Here is a 17,500-nt window from a genome sequence, read left to right on the forward strand (position 1 = left end):
GTGTTTGCATGCATTGTCAATGATCCTCAACGTCCCCCAGCCTTGAGTCTACCTCAGGGCCCCATGTCTCCGAACAGCCTTTCAATCTTTAAGCATGTTACCATTGACCGTGTGCGTAAGCTCCTATCGTCAATAACCACGACAAAAGCTACTGGCAGTGATGGCTTGCCAGCAACGATCCTTAAATCCTGCGCTGACCTTCTTGCACCCTCACTGATGCTCATCTTCAACAAATCATTGTCCGAAGGCCAGCTGCCACGGAGCATGAAAATCGCCAATATCACTCCCGTCTACAAAGGTGGTGACCCCAGTCAACCCACCAACTATAGACCTGTCCCTTTGCTCCCTATAGTCTCCAAGCTGCTTGAGCGTATCGTCCATGAACAACTCAGTGAATACCTGGCTGAACGTGATCTTTACCCTTCCTGTCAATTTGGCTTCAGACGCCAGCACTCTACAGAGGATGCTCTCACAATGGTTGCAGACAAATTCCTAAGAGCCCGAGATGACGGGCTGTCAACTGGCGCTGCTTTCCTGGACATGTCAAAGCCCTTTGACAAGGTCCAGCATCAGACACTTGTGGAAGACCTATTCCAGCTTGGAATCTCCGGCACAGCCCTGAACTGGTTAAGCGACTACCTCTCAAATCGTCGACAACAAGTCGTCGTCAGCGGCAATAGCAGCTCCGGCATCTTTCACATGTTCAAGTGGGGTTCCCCAAGGGTCTGTACTGGGACCGCTATTGTTTGGCATAGTATGTCAGGGATGTGGCCAGTGAAGTGGATCAGTTTGCCGCCCAGGTAACCCAATTCGCAGACGATATCATGCTACACGATAGCAGGAAGGAGTGCTGTCACACAACCTGTCTTCAGCCATCACCCATCTCAGCAACTGGCTTGGTGAGCGCAACCTAATCCTGAATAGTCGAAAAACACAAAATTAATATTGTTTATTCCTGCCAATCGTCATTACTCTTCAGACATGAATCCTGAATGGCATAAGCGAAAGTGGCACCCCCGCCACCTACGCGGACATGCTTTTAATAAATAATAATGATAATCGTCATGACGACAAGACATTGAATGTGCACTGTGCAGCTACACTCCTCCAGCAAGCGCCAAGTACCTGGGCTTGCACATCGATGACGACCTGAAATGGAACACAATGGTTGACCATATAGCCAAGACAGTGTCCTCAAAGATTGCCATTCTCTTCCGCCACAGGCAGTGCCTCCCAATGCCATGCCGCTTAACCTACTTGAGATGTATAATTTTACCCACATTCCAATATGCATGCAACAGCTTTCCCTCTTCCCTATCCTCTGCACAACGTGATCGTCTTGAGAAACTTCTCAAGCGAGCTGTGCGTGTTGTCTGCTCTGCTCCCTTCCTGTCTGCAACTGCCCCTCTTTATGAACGCCTCAGCATTCAACCCCTGCAACCAATGTATTGCCGCAAACTCCTCCTGTTTTTTTTTATTTTTTATTTTATTTTTTTTATTGGGAACACAGCCCTACAAAGAGACATGTGGAGACAAACACAAGACAAGACACAGGGGATGTAGGGACGACGTGCCGATGTACAGGCCTGTTAACCTTTCGTGTAATTCATAATAATTATAGTGTGCTTCTTCATGACCTCGTTACACCTCTGTCACACACCCGTCGAACAAGGAGCACAGATGTTCCCCTGCTTCTTTTCCCGAGGATCATATCTGCCGCCTCTACACTTGGGTATTTCTCCCTCCCCCAGGGGACCAACCACGGTCAATTTCTGGACCCTACCAGAAGTGAAATCACTCTCTTTCACTTCTGGTAGGGTCCAGAAACTGACCATGGTTGGTCCCCTGGGGGAGGGAGAAAGACCCAAGTGCCATCAGTATGTGTGGCATGTGTTGTGAGCTGCCTTTGGGGTGAAAAAACTTGTCAGTGCCTTCTAGGGTCAGCCCGGTCCCATAGCTCAGTGATTAGAGCATTGCTCATGACAAGCAAGGTCCCGGGTTCGAGTCCTGATGGGTCTGGCGATTTTTTCTCTTTTCAGGCAGTTCGCTTCCCCAACTGATCCTTTGAATTTGAAGTTCTCCCAATTAGGCCTTGACGGATTATGCTAATATTTTCGTGAAATTATGCTTTTCGCATTGCTGAAAAAATTGCAGAATTATGCTATTTTTATTGTAAAAGTTACCATATTATGCCGCATTATGCTCACATATGCTGCTAATGCAAAAATGGTTCTGTGCAAAATAACAAGGGAATTTTTTTGTAGAGGGCGTTGTACTGTAGTAGCAAAAGTTCAACGGGGTCAACGCATCGTCCGACCTGGCTACGACCATCACCAAGAGTTATGAACTCTTGCCATCACTGATTGTAGTGGACTGGACATCATCAAGGGAGTCGTAAACCTACAACTTCCTAGTGCATCTACTTGTACTTGTACTTGTAGAACATGTACAACTGTATGGAATTTGATGCGAACAGGCGGATTATTACAATTTTATGCGATTCGTATGCAATTTGCCTCGAATTATGCGATTATTCGATTCTGGTAGGAATTATGCGAAAAATTATGCTAGCATAATCCGTCAAGGCCTATCCATGGTAGGGTACACTTCCTTTTCCTCCAGAGCATCCCTTATGTGGAACTGTATGGAATTTGATGCGAACAGGCGGATTATTACAATTTTATGCGATTCGTATGCAATTTGCCTCGAATTATGCGATTATTCGATTCTGGTAGGAATTATGCGAAAAATTATGCTAGCATAATCCGTCAAGGCCTACTCCCAATCCTTTCAATTATTATTATTATTATTATTATTATTTGGAAAGGATTGGGAGAACTTCAAATTCAAAGGATCAGTCGGGGAAGTGAACTGCCTGAAAAGAGAAAAAAACGCCAGACCCACCAGGACTCGAACCTGGGACCCTGCTTGTCATGAGCAATGCTCTAACCACTGAGCTATGGGACCAGGCTGAACCTAGAAGGCGCTGACAAGTTTTTCACTCCAAAGGCAGCTCACAACACGTGCCACACATACTGATGGCACTTGGGTCTTTTTCCCTCCCCCAGGGGACCAACCACGGTCAGTTTCTGGAAACTACCAGAGGTGAAAGAAAGTGATTAAATTTGGAAAGGATTGGGAGAACTTCAAATTCAAAGGATCAGTCGGGGAAGTGAACTGCCTGAAAAGAGAAAAAAACGCCAGACCCACCAGGACTCGAACCTGGGACCCTGCTTGTCATGAGCAATGCTCTAACCACTGAGCTATGGGACCAGGCTGAACCTAGAAGGCGCTGACAAGTTTTTCACTCCAAAGGCAGCTCACAACACGTGCCACACATACTGATGGCACTTGGGTCTTTTTCCCTCCCCCAGGGGACCAACCACGGTCAGTTTCTGGAAACTACCAGAGGTGACTACATTGAAGAGTGAGGAAAGAGAGAGAGAGAGAGATCAAGTCTAAACGGCAAGATAAAGGGCCTGGGTAGCTATGGCAAATATGGGCGCGCAAGTAGCTACCCAGGCCAACGGAGCAAAAGGAGACAAAAGGTGCGTACGCAAGTCCATGCAGGCCAGCTAGAAAAGGTACGGGAGGCGGTACCTAACATACAACCTGTTGGGAAGGCCGTCGTGGCCATGTGTTTTTTTTATGATGTATTTACTATTTATTCAATATTTCCCTCATGATGTGAAATATGGAATGGCTCAGAAATTCAGTTTATTTTGGAACGCAATTTCGCGTACATGTAGTGATTTAGCCTACAGTTAGTTCACGAGTTATTTAGTAGGTTGTTTGTTTCTTGCGTTGCACAGTGCAAGACAAGAATTTGCACACCTGCACAAGAGTATTGACGTTGACTCTCAAAATGATTCTTGGTCGCATTTTGTTTGTTTCTTCTAAGTTTTGACAAAGGGACATGTATTTTCGTTTTGTCTTTTCTCGCAGTGTTTCCTTTCATTTCTAAGCCGCGACGCCGTCGCGTACTGCGGTACGACGGGTCACGTGCTGCCAACCTACGGCATTCTTTATTCACCAGTTTTCACAGCTACACTGCATGCATTGTATAATGACTCATGATTATTTTTTGCGCTGAATCCCGTACTAGTGTAGGGCTTTTTCAGAGTTTGCTTTCGATGAGGCTCGGCAAGTTCGGTTCTTCGAAAGGAAGAGAAAGAGTTGTCTTTTTGTTGTTTGCGAAATATCTATTTTACTACCACGAAGTGTTCCCGTTGCGTGTGAGAACCTGCATGACACAACCCCTCCATGAAAAAAATCCCGCGTCCTCGCGGAGAGAAAAAAAAAAGAGAGAAAAAGATTAAAAAATGAACTGGAGGAGAAAACACACACACACACACACATACTGCACGCGCGCATGGATCTCACGAAAGTGTGTACTAAAAATGCACTCGTACACATCATTCCTGTACTACTTATTGTGTGTAATAACTATTGGAGTTTGACGAGGAACGTGAATTACTAGTATTTTGCACGGCTAATACAGCCTAGTTACACTTTTGCTAAACATCCAAAAATTAGAGCGTGGCTCACCATGATCGGACCCCTAACTTGGTTATGTTTTACGAACACACGCGCGCGCGCACACACTACAAAAAAATTCACGAAAATAAATTTGACGAAGAAGCATACAAAAAAAAGAAAGAGAGAAAGGTAGCTGACCTGCATGGCTTGAACGAGAATAGACGAGGTAAGGTTGGCGTAGGAGAGACGAGGTTGATAGAGACGAGACGAGGTTGGCGTAGGAGAGACGAGACTGACATGGACGAGACGAGGTTGACATAGACGAGACGAATGGTGGTTGAGGACGGCTGGGCATGGGATGATCTCAGGGTCGTGGGTCGATCAATAATCGGGCGCCAATGTTGAGTTCGAAACAGGACGACTGACGACACATTATCCAGACATTACAACGGGAACAAGTTAGTGGGAACGACATTTATTATACTAGTAGACGACGAGACAAGAGACCAAGACGAACGAAACGACTACATTGAAGAGTGAGGAAAGAGAGAGAGAGAGATCAAGTCTAAACGGCAAGATAAAGGGCCTGGGTAGCTATGGCAAATATGGGCGCGCAAGTAGCTACCCAGGCCAACGGAGCAAAAGGAGACAAAAGGTGCGTAGATCTACGCAAGTCCATGCAGGCCAGCTAGAAAAGGTACGGGAGGCGGTACCTAACATATAATATATATATGTGCATACATGTACAATTGTGCATATCGAATAGCTTTTGTCCATCAAGCCAGTCGATCAAATCATGACTGTAGACGATCCAGCGCAGTCATTGTCCCATCAGACCCAGGTCCCCTCCAGGACCAGACCTTGGCCTCGTTGGCAAACGAGTCTGAGGAGCAGCTCTCACCTTGAAAACGTCTGTCAAAGAGCGACGCGGTGGCGGAGCTGATGCTGTTTCAGGACCGATTGCGGATCGGAAGACAACAGCGTCACCAAGCGCTTCATCCTGTTATTTTATTTGGCTGCTTCTGAGGTCGATGTCTTTCACTGCTAGCTATTATTACTATATTAGGCGCGTGTGTACATGTTAGTACATAGTCTAGTCATATCATGTACATTTGCATCCACTATAAAAAAAACATTTTGCGGTCGGGTGAAAAAAGACGGTCGGTCGGGTGACCGGAAACAACGAATTAATTCTGGGTGGCCTTATTATTATTATTATTATTATAGAAAAGCAGAGACCGATTTATTATTATGACAACATTTCCTGAGATTAAACAGCACTCGCGACATTCAGCAACAACAGTACACTTTACCAGTCTATAGTGAGGTGTGTGCAGGCATCATATCAATCCGTAAAAAGTAATTATTATAAATTGGCTCTGATTCAGTCCCCTCACGGGTGCATTCAACATGCATTGACTATTGGATGCCTTTTCGCACTCTGTATACGGTAATTCTTTCACTTTCTTCCCCATTTGTCCTTTTACGACATCACCTCCAAATGTGATACTACAGCTTTTATAGTTCATGCTTGCCTCCCCTTCCTCATCATTGTCAGTGATGATGCCCAATGGGCAGTATTTCTTCAAGTCAAGTCATTTTTTGCAGCGAGGAGCCTGTTCGGGAATGGATGTATTTTCAAGTGGAAAGAAAAAAACTGCAGTGGAGTTGGAGAGTTCTCACAAGTAGGAAACCTTTCACTTGGACTAGTTTTAAAAGTGAAATACCTTGATTATCTTTGTCTGTCACTATAATACATTCATGCACTCCAACAATACAGTGAACATCATCAAAACAAAACGTTCTTAGAGTAAACGCACCGTTACACTGCTCATGAGTGTATGCATAGCCTTTGGCTGATAATTCTCATTATTCAAGTTAAATTTTTCCGGAAAGATACGATACATAAGAGCAACACACAGCACAATTAAATTGAGAAGAGTCCGTGATTGTAGAAAACACAGGCATGCTGACAGTCCAGGCTGTAGACTGGGGACATTACAGCAGAAACGGCAGCCTGGGTTGCTGGCTGACAGGCACGTGTCTAGTCAAGCAACTGAAGAGCACAAGCTAGAGCTGGCGAAATCACTCGCGACGTTCATGTTGGTGTAGACTGTCGGAGTCGCAGGCAGTGTTTCTGAACCGCGAGTAGTTAGTCCAAGTTTGCTGCGCTTGCTTTGTTGAGCTGTCGGATACACCGAGCTGAACATACTTGCAGTCGCATTAGGTCCCTCACCGGTGACGTTGCTGTGCTTGGGAGACAAGAAGAGAAACCCATGAGCTTCTATTGCTGTCATTCCATCAGGAAGGGTTACGTCACCCTCCGCTCTTGCTTCAGCTCCGCCGGTAGAGCAGCCAATGGAGCAGTTGGCATCATTTTCAGGAGTTTGCCTCGCATCCACACTCACGTCCTCTCTCCTGCCGTCACCATGACGGGCTTCTTGCAAATTCACTCCGGAGTGGCATGGCTGTGAGTCATGGGAAATCGCATCGCTCAGTTCAGCAAACGCTACTTGATCCGGGTACGGTCCTGCACATGTCTGTCCAGTTGCTGATAGCTGCTGGCCTGGTTTGTTTACACCGGAAATACTGCCTGACACGTGATCACAGCTATCCTGACTGACAGGCTCGGCTGACACGTGATCACAGCTATCCTGACTGACAGGCAGGCAGGCTAGTGGTTTTTAAACCACCGATCGTAACAGAAACAAAGAAAAGAAGCATCAGCCAATTACAAAGCAACTTCATACACACTTCACTTGTACACAGGACTACAAACATCCAAACACCTGCGAATAGCACTCCTCATCCTTGAACTATAGTAGGTCAGCCTTGTTTTGCCCGAGTGTGCCTGTCTCCTTATGACCCCCCCCCCCCTCCCCCCCCCCCCCACACCCACACACCCACACACTCACATGCCCACCCCTCACACACGATAATTATCATAAACACCCGCTCGCCCACCGGCCTGTCCGCCTATCAAGGGGAAATCCCCTATCAAGGGGAAATCCATCACTCAAGCTAAATCAGTGAGAAACATCAGGTGGTTTTCCGTGACTGGAATGTCGAGCGCGCCATCTCCAGGCTGCTATTCCGGAGCGCTTTAGCGATTGTTGTCCATGTAATGGAAAGCTGCGCTCTTTGGCTTTTTCTAGGTGCTTCAATTGTGGATGAATGAGTTATGAATATTCTTTGTGCACAATGGAGGTCGTGAGGAGGGGTGTGTGTATGTGGGGGGGGGGGGGGGTGAACACACCTTTGATTATCCCAGGAGAAGCATAGCAAGTAGGGGTGAAACGAGTATCTATTTTGACCAATCGATCACTCGTTCATAATATTCCGATTATTTCGAGTATTTTATCAAAAATCAAAAGCTCTAGATTTGTGAGTTCTCGACCAATTGGGAAGAAATTATCTGTGAACATAGAACAAAAGTCGCCAACGTCTTGTACAGAGTGTATTGAAAGTAACGATTTTCATCTGTACTTTCATAACTAACGTTACTTGCCGAGGTGATCCCATTGTCCAAGTCATAAAATACTGACTCAAAGGCATGCATAACGCATGCATACCATGTACCAGTGGACGTCGACGAGCGGTGCAACGAAAGTTTTTGAAAAATAGAATGTCAATACCAAAAAAAACAAAAAAAACAAAAATGATCGGGTGCAAAATTTCGAATACTCGCTCGTTTGAAATTTTCGAACGAATATTCGAACTAATCCTTTCACCCCTAATAGCAAGCCCAGTGGTCACAGAGGTTCTACACACTACACTCACCACACACCACACACTACTCACCACTCACCACACACTACACACCACACACCACACACCACACACTACACACACCACACACCACACACCACACACTACACACACCACACACCACACACCACACACTACACACACCACACACCACACACCACTCACCACACACCACACACCACTCACCACACACTACACTCACCACTCACCACACACCACACACTACACACACCACACACCACACACCACACACACCACACACCACACACCACACACCACACACACCACACACCACTCACACCACACACCACACACCACACACCACACACCACACACCACACACACCACACACCACACACCACACACCACACACCACTCACACCACACACCACACACCACACACCACACACCACACACCACACACACCACACACACCACACACCACACACACCACACACACCACACACACCACACACCACACACACCACACACACCACACACACCACACACCACACACACCACACACACCACACACACCACACATCACACACACCACACACACCACACACCACACTCACCACACACACACCACACACCACACTCACCAGTGTTCACATATAGGCATGGCCGTTGTGGTGCGCTCCCATTGCCGTTGGCACCCGTGTCCTTTCTGCGGATAGGGAGAATAAGAACATAGATCACTGGTTGATGATTCCTTCAGGTAGTACAGATCCACACACCAATGAGGCTCGTACATAGAGGCAGCATGAAGATCAGCTCTTTCACCATACAGCACAAATGAGTTTTGCAAGCCAGTTACTTTGAAGTACAAGCCATGATAGCCAAACAGGCACAATTTCATACGTACAACTTCAAATATGCACATGTGAACTAATGCACAGCATTGCCTACTAGACTTGGTCGCACGGTTCTCTGTTACCTACTATCATGGGTTGAAATCGAATGAAAAACATTGTACATGTGAAGTTCCGGAATACAGGTCTGGCAGCTGACCGGATACAGTCCTGGCAAATGAAGACACTATGATTGTTGGCGAATGACTTTGTGCTTGCTAGCTGATGAAAAGTCGGCCCAATGACTATAACAGTTCCAGGGATTGCTCAACAATATTCCTACGAGTGTTGGGCTGTGCAGTAAATGCAGTGGCTTTGCTTTGACTAGTAGTAAGGCCAAATGTAATTTTTCACCATTGCATGCGGCTTGCTGATACAAGTACAAGTATAGATGCAAACAGTCCAGTCAAATTCTGTGTTCACATTGCACACTCTAATCCAGTTTCCTTGGAGACAAGAATGCAATACCACTGAGAAGAAGGAAACAATTCAGGCTCTTGAACCCCATCTCGAAATCTTGTCTCCTCACACTTGCACCTTTCCTCCATTTCTGTCTATGTGCATGGGTCACGCATTCGTTGCTGTTGTTTCAGCTCTTCTTCCTTGCGCTGAGTGTTTCTATCACCTCTCTGCTGTACTTAAGGGGGCAGCCTACCCATCAATTTCATATGGCATTCAATTGACCGTAACTTTGGTGTTTCTCAATGGATTTGAGTGAAATGTTGACCACACACTCCTGCCACTATGCTGGCCCTCAGGACATGATTTACAAGTTCTTGCGCCTCACTGACAGGCTTTCCAGGCCGGAAAAACTCAAATTTCTGGCATAGTGCCACGGTGTGCGAGCCACCCAGGAGCCAAACAAATGCATTTACAATTTTTTTCACATTTTCGTGCCCATTCTGTCCGTGCGCGGGACCCAAACCTAAAACAAGTCCAGAAGCAGCCATGGGTGGTGGGGTAGGGCCCCTCAACGTGGCCCTGGAATCTGTCACAACGGAACGAGTGGGCGTTCTCTCACAGACTCCCACAGACCCAAGTCAATTTTTGAATTTTTTTAGGTTTAGCACGTGCTACGAGGTCGTACCTTTGATACAACATCCAGTGCTGGGACGTCCACAGCAAGCCACTTCCACAGCGCTGCACACCAAATCCAGGATACCCTTAGAAACCGGCAAAGACTACCACTCACGTTTCACTACTGCCTAGTACTGAATCCTACCTGACTTCTTGACACGACTCAAACTTGCCAAAGTCACTAAATCAACGTCAACTACAATAATCAAGCCACATATCTGCAACGTCACGAGGGTGCTGGCAAAAGTCCTGCTGCACGGCGGCGGGCTTCGCCGTGCAGCCCAATACGTGGTTTTTTAACGTGATTTTTTGGACTTTCTTGGACTTGGAGCAAAATTCTGCACACTTTCGCGTGTTTCCATGATACAACAAGTTGCGCACGGTCTGCTCACATTCAAATACAGTGCTGCCAACAAATGACAGCGTGCAACAAAAAAATCTTTCCTTGCAAGGGCACATTTTCGACCATAACTCTTGAACGGCTTGTCAGATCGGGACACAATTTTCAGAGAATTTGCAGCTATTCATGCTCTTTCAACTGACGTAGCACTCGATATGAATTTACAGATTCGATTTTTCAGCGAATTTTTTGGTAGTCTGCCACCTTAATCTATTGTCCTTGTTCATTTGACTTTGCCCGCTGTATTTCACCTGATGATAAGGCTTGACAGTATACAGGTGAAACTTCCGAGATGTTGTTCAAAAGCCTGAAGTCTGTTTTTCCTTCTCCCCAGTGTTATTACATTCCAATCCCATAGTGTTTTCAATGAAGCGAGGACTTGACTGATTCTCGTCGATGCAAGAAAAATGCTGTGAAAATGCAGACAGAATCATGTGGTCCACTTTCCAGTGCTGCAAATGGCCACGGTAACAGTGTAGCTAAAGTCTTCTTGTAACTAGTTGCAGAACACACATCTTTACCAAGAACACATCTAGAAGTTCTTGAGAATTTGCTGATCAGTTTCAGCTCGTCAAGCCTGGGGTAATATACCTCACCGTTTCCTTCGTCTACACTCCAGAGCAAGAACAACAATGATGACCACCAGAGCAAGCACCGTCATTGCTGCTCCTATTGCTATGAAAGTGAAGTCGCCTGAACTGGATGTGCTCGAGCCTGAAACCGTGGTACATAAAAGTCAAGCATTAGTTTAATGAATACTGGACGTGAAGACAATTTTTTTGAGGCATATAAACCATTTTTTCTCTTTTGTCGCTGTTAAACTAATTACTTAGTCCCTCAACTGAAGAATAACTGTTACTCAAATCTGTGGACAGCAACTGTTTCGCTCTGTTAGAGCTCCTCAGCACAGCTCAGAGGACCGAAGCGCAGCTATATTTATAGCATCTTGATAGCATCTTGTTGCATTGCTTTTGTGATGTACATACACAGGAATAAACCAATGATCCTGAGTATGACATGAATCACAGCTATGTAACCAATGATCAGTATGAAATGAATCACAGCTATGTAATACTACTGTACTCAAAGCAGCAGGCACATGCAATTGAATACTTGACTGAAACGATTGAGTTTTGTGTTCAGATCAGTCTCTGTACTATGTGCTACGTGTTTGTCAAGAACATGTTGGATTGCAGCAGGGTAGATACGGGTATTTGACTGTGGTCTGGTAACATGTTGGATTGCAGCAGGGTAGATACAGGTATGTGACCGTGGTCTGGTCTCCTCGGTTTTAGCATGCTACCATCCACACTATGTTTCAGATCCATGCCTCCTTCTGGGTAGGTCAGGAAATACACACAAACATACACACACATACACACACACATACACACACACACACACACACGCACACACGCACGCACGCACGCACACGCACACGCACACACACACACACACACACACACACACACACACACACACACACACTGTCTGGTATCGACCTGTTCTTGTCTAACGTTCCCATAGAGGGTCTATGTCGCACTGTCTATGTTGATATGAGTGATCATTTTGCTATCTTGGCCCATATGCCTGGCTTTAGCACGAGAGAGGCATATTCTGGACACCCAGCCGCCAAACGCCAAGGTAGGCGACTCCATCGGATAAATTGGAACGCATTAAATGAGGACTTGAACCATCACCTAGCGAATTGTACTTTTAATGGAACTCCTGACAATGCTGTGCAGACTCTTACCACCTCTATCATATCTACCCTGGATGTGCATGCACCATTGATCCATCAGCGCCAACAGGAGAAGCGTCCTTGCCCCTGGCTAACACAGGAGCTGTTGCCGTGGTTCGTGAGCGAAACCACTTCCATCGCCGGTGGATGAGTGACAAAGGCAATGTGGATCTGCGTGAGCTCCACCGTCAGGCCCGCTCTACTGCAAGAAAACTGGATCAGCGTCTACGTAATGCCTACTTCATGAATCAGTGTGCAACTCGTCACCAGAGAAAGTTGCGGTCAGTTATGAACATCATCATAGGCCGTGCTAAGCAGCGTCAAGAACCTCAAGCCGGCATCGATGACCTAAGGAAAACCCGTGGTGATGTTGTGCACGACCCAGACCAACCAACCACACTAAAAACCCCAAGTGGACCAATGTCAGCGTCTAGCTTTCTGCAATTTGACCTGGTGCCTGTGAGTGATGTGAAAGCTTGTCTGAAGTGCATAAATCCCGTGAAGGCCACGGGCAGTGATTGCGTTCCTGGTTTTGTATTGAGGCAATGTGCCGATAGCCTTGCTGGGCCACTCACGGATATCATTAATGGATCACTGTCCACTGGAACAGTACCAAATCGCCGCTTCACAGGCATCATCATGGTAAATATGAGTAAAGCCTTTGATCGGGTGCAGCATGAACGACTCATCTCTGAGTTGCACTCCCTTGGTATTAGTGGTCAAACGAATGCTGAGAAGCTTCGAACGTTCGTTCTCGAGTCAACATTCGAATGTCAAGTTGACTGCCCAAACGAATATCGTAACTCACAAAACTGTGAACTCTGCACTCATAGCAGCTATTTTCATGGATGCAAGCACGTACACACGTCTACTTTTGAAGCCGTGCCGCGCTGTCTTCAAGAGATGACTGTGTCATGTACATAATGTATGCATGCCATGTCATGTAACTAGTACTAGTAGCTGACGCGAGGTGTGAAAGTAAGTAACGATAGTTGTACAATCATGTAGATCTACAAGGCCGGATGTTTGTGGTCCGATCACGAACTGGCCCAGACTCGAGTCGGTGCGCGCGTGAACCATGTGAACTGTGTTGTGGACTGGGTGGACTGCGTGCACTGCACTGGTGCTCAACTGATTGCTTCCTCAAGATCGTACAGTAGGTCTAGTTTGAGCAGTGAAGTCTAGTCTGGGTTGAACGTTGCATGCGCATGCAGTGCATCGCGCCCGGCTGTGAAACTGGAAGTGCAGTGCCACATGCCACAGGCACAGGCGATTTTTGTCGTGACAACACTCGACGGTCTGTCTGAAATAATTATTATTGCTGAGAGCCGTCGTCGAGTCTTTCTTCATCAAATCCACCCAACGTTCGTCATGGCCGAGAAGAGTAGGCGCTCTGCCGTATGGGATTTCGGAATAGAGAAAACGGCTGACAATATTATCTTTATTCTCAGGACAATATTGCTACGTGTACTCGGTGCAAGCCGCCGAAAGACTTGGCATACCATGGCGGAACAACGAATTTACGTAACCATCTGAAGGACGTTCACCATGTCGACTTGGATGGCGCAGGGGCGAAACCGAAAAAAGGACGGAGGAATAACTGCTTTCTTCAAGGCAAAGAAAGTGCCATCGGCTAGATCCTCTGGATGCGACTACCGATTGGTGGAATTTGTATGCAGAGATTTTCGACCTAGGCTGTGAGCGTAGTCACTGGTGCGGGGTTCCTTTCGCTCATGAACTACCTCGAGCCTGGCTACACGGTCCCGTCTGCGACTCAAGTGACAAAGCTAATTCAGCGGAAGCACGTCGCGGTCCTGAAGTTGCTGGTGCAGTGGTGGAGAACCTTGAAAAGGCCAGCTTCATGTCGCTGACTACAGACCTGTGGACAAGCAGACGAATGGAGGGGTACATCACCATCACTGTCCACTTCATAATGAGTCATGGCATCTACACTCTACAGTCTCTGTTGCAGACTTGCAGTGTTCAATTTCGCTTATGATTTCGGTGCCTTTTAGTGTAACATACTGGTCGGCAGCTATAATTTCTAACTGATTTCTTAATCATGGAACGGGCGACATTCGTTCGGTGTTCGTTAGGAACATTCAGAGAAGGTTCGATTCGTTGTTTAGCACATTCGTTTGACCACTACTTGGTATATCCTCCAGTGCTCTACAATGGTTCAGTGTAGCTATCTGACTGCAAGAAGTCAACAAGTTCAAATTGAAAACGCAGTCTCCTCGTCAGTGCATTGTTCCCGTGGTGTGCCACAGGGCAGTGTACTTGGTCCCTTGCTGTTTGCTCTATACACCCGCCACTTAGATGCCATCCTGCCTGAACAAGTCATCCACCAAGAGTTTGCTGATGACATCATAGTAGAGTTCTCCGACAGCGATCTCAACACTGTGTGCTGACTGTTTAGGGCAGCTGCCAATTTTGTATCATGTTTGCTTGCTGAAATTGGGCTGTTGCTCAATGGGAAGAATACGCAAGTCATGGTCATTCAGCCCCGTGGACAGAGAGCTGCCATTCCTGATGTATGCTGTGGTCAGGACGTACTCAAGGCTACCCCTACTGCCAAGTACCTTGGGGTGGTCATTGATTGTGAACTGTCATAGAAGCAGCATGTGGACAGTGTGACTAAGCGAACTGCCCAGACCATTGGTCAGCTCTGGCGCCATGGTCGTGCCCTGAGTTTATCAGCCGTCTAGACGGCCTTGGTTCATTAGTATGATCAGCAGCCATCTCTGCTATGCGTCTACCGCTTTCTATCATTGCCTCAGATTGCAGTTGTTGGATCGCTTGGTCAAGATATTAAAATCCGGAGTTCGCGCCGTTTTCCAGGTGCCGTCTACCACACCATCATCCCCTTTTCTCTGTCGACTTGATCTTCTTACTCTTACTCAGATCCGAACAATAATAGTTTTTGCTAGGGGTCAAACGGGTGTACCTTTAACTAGCGAACGGGTAATTTTTTAACGGGCGGGTTAACGGGTACTCTTTAGCAGCCATATTAATTTTTTGCGCATTTCTCACATAAATCATGATTTAAATTTGTATATTCTCAGGTTGTATTTTGATACCACAGTCATTATGATTCGTGTCTCATAATTTTATTATGGCAATGAAGTTCCAAATGAATGTCATCCGTACATTTGCCCATGTACACAACTTCACAGGCAGTTACAATCGTACATGGTCCTAGTGCTACATGTATTTTGATACATGTACGCAAATCAACTGCAGATGGATGTGATTCAAGCCATGCAAGGACAGAGTAGTTTAGCAAAACTTCCGTGATCTCGCGCGATCCTATTTTGCTATGTTCGCAGAGAACTGGTACTCTTCGTATTCAGAAGATGTTCGCACCCATAGCTAGCTGGGGTGCCTGACACAGCTGATTTGCTGCTGGCCAGCTAGCTGCTAGTGCTAGCTCGTTGAACTCGTGAAACGAATCTTCACAAATCCCGGTAATCTTGTATGCAATATTTCGAACTACTTTTCAACTAAACCAAGCTCGTCGATTGAAAATGAAGGAACAAACTACAACCATGAGTATCATAGCTACCACCTACGGACATCGCCGTGTGTGACACTCCGACTGGTCACTCAGCCTGGTGACACTAGTTCATCTTCAAGTACTGTGGCAGGTTCGATGTCGGAGAACCATCGTAACTTTCTAGTAACTCAGCTGCCATACATAATGATGTCGGAGAACCATCATAACTTTCTACTAAGTTTCTAGTAACTCAGCAGCTGCCACCTTGAACGAGTTTCAAGTCTTGCATTTTCTCACATCGCAATCAAAAACGTCCAGTACGAGGAGTTTTACTTGCACTAGAGTGGAGAGAACGACTGTCTTTCAGCCTGCTCCTGCCTGACAAAGTCGAAAGCGGGAATGCACAGGAGAAAGGAAAAGAGTACTAGTACGAGTAGGATCATCGAAATCCAAGCTCCTTTTTTTTTTTTTTTTTTTTTTTTTTTTTTTTTTTTTTACAAACGGGTACCCTTTTACTAACGGTACCTGGGATTAACGGGCGGGTACCCGGGTAACCGGTACACCCGTTTGACCCCTAGTTTTTGCTTATATATTATATCAGCAAAAACTATTATTGTTCGTTCACAGATGTCTTGGTGCTGAAATGACCAGTAGTGTTTTCAGCACTTTCTTTGATTTGGTCAATGGTCTTGCCACGCGTGGTCAGGCTTCACATCTGCTTCGTGTCCCGTTTTGCCGGGTCCTTCCGGTCGATCCACTGTTCAGTTCATTGGTAGTGTGTACTGGAACTGCTTGCTGCCTGATGTCCACTCCATCCCAATTCCTTCTGCATTTAAGAAAGCAATTACAAACGATATCTTAAACTCTCTTACCCTCTCGGAAGGTGTCAAAGACTCATAAATGTCAACATTCCCTCAACCCTCGAACCTTTGCGTCCGTTGCATCATTTTCATGAAACACCTCATCAAATTCAAATTCGTTACTTGTAGTACTCCCTCTTTGATTTATTTCCGTCTTCTCTTCGTGCTTTGTTCATGATTGTATATCCTCTTCCTCCTTTTCTTATCATTACCACTATCTTCATCATTTTGCGAGAACTGTGGCAACACGCCCAGTGAGAAGGCAGATTTTGCCTGTGCTTCTGGTGAAGTAAAATAAAGCTATACACACACACACACAAACATACACGCACACACACAAACACACACACAGGTATATCTATACATGTACAGGAGCAATACACACAGTACATGAACATGGGCGTAGGAACCGGTCCGGCAGGCCCGGTGGTCGCCGGACCAATAATTTTCGAATTTTTTTACATTTCAACCTTGTTGATGGCTTGTCGACTCTTGTACAGGTACCATGTTTTACATCGACAATGCGGTGTATCATCAGCATGCATATTCTTATTTCTCATATTATTCTGTAGCATTAAAATATGGCCTTTTAGGACCAATTTTCAAAAAAATCCCCCCGCACCCCCTCTCTCACAATTTCGCCGCACCAATATTAAACTGCTTCCTACGCCCCTGATGAACATGGTATTGCTGGCCTTACCGGTATTTTGTGGTGGCTTTTGGGACACATTTGGACCTCCCACATCACTGTGCACACTGTTGCTGGGTGTTTCACTCAGGCTGGATCCTGTGAGGCTGGATCCTGTGCTGGATCCTGTGAGGTTT

The 17,500-nt window shown here is 46.2% G+C and overlaps 2 protein-coding genes across 2 annotated transcripts in view; one reads left to right on the forward strand and one right to left on the reverse strand.

Annotated features, from left to right (window-relative positions):
* The window catches only part of LOC135830882 (mucin-5AC-like), a 124,468-nt gene that overhangs the window by 70,967 nt on the left and 36,001 nt on the right, over positions 1 to 17,500 (forward strand). The window lies entirely within an intron of this gene.
* The window catches only part of LOC135830881 (uncharacterized), a 19,644-nt gene continuing 8,218 nt past the window's right edge, over positions 6,075 to 17,500 (reverse strand). Inside the window, exons 3-6 of the mRNA XM_065343095.1 lie at positions 17,376 to 17,500; positions 11,175 to 11,292; positions 8,853 to 8,917; positions 6,075 to 7,153 (exon numbers count right to left, since the gene is read on the reverse strand). The exon at positions 17,376 to 17,500 is cut by the window's right edge and continues 106 nt beyond it. Of these exons, the coding sequence (XP_065199167.1) occupies positions 6,528 to 7,153; positions 8,853 to 8,917; positions 11,175 to 11,292; positions 17,376 to 17,500 (934 nt within the window). The 3' untranslated portion in view covers positions 6,075 to 6,527. The remainder of the gene's footprint in view (positions 7,154 to 8,852; positions 8,918 to 11,174; positions 11,293 to 17,375) is intronic.

This window comes from Sycon ciliatum, chromosome 1, assembly GCF_964019385.1.
Source record: "Sycon ciliatum chromosome 1, ocSycCili1.1, whole genome shotgun sequence".
Classification (NCBI taxonomy): Eukaryota; Metazoa; Porifera; class Calcarea; order Leucosolenida; family Sycettidae; genus Sycon; species Sycon ciliatum.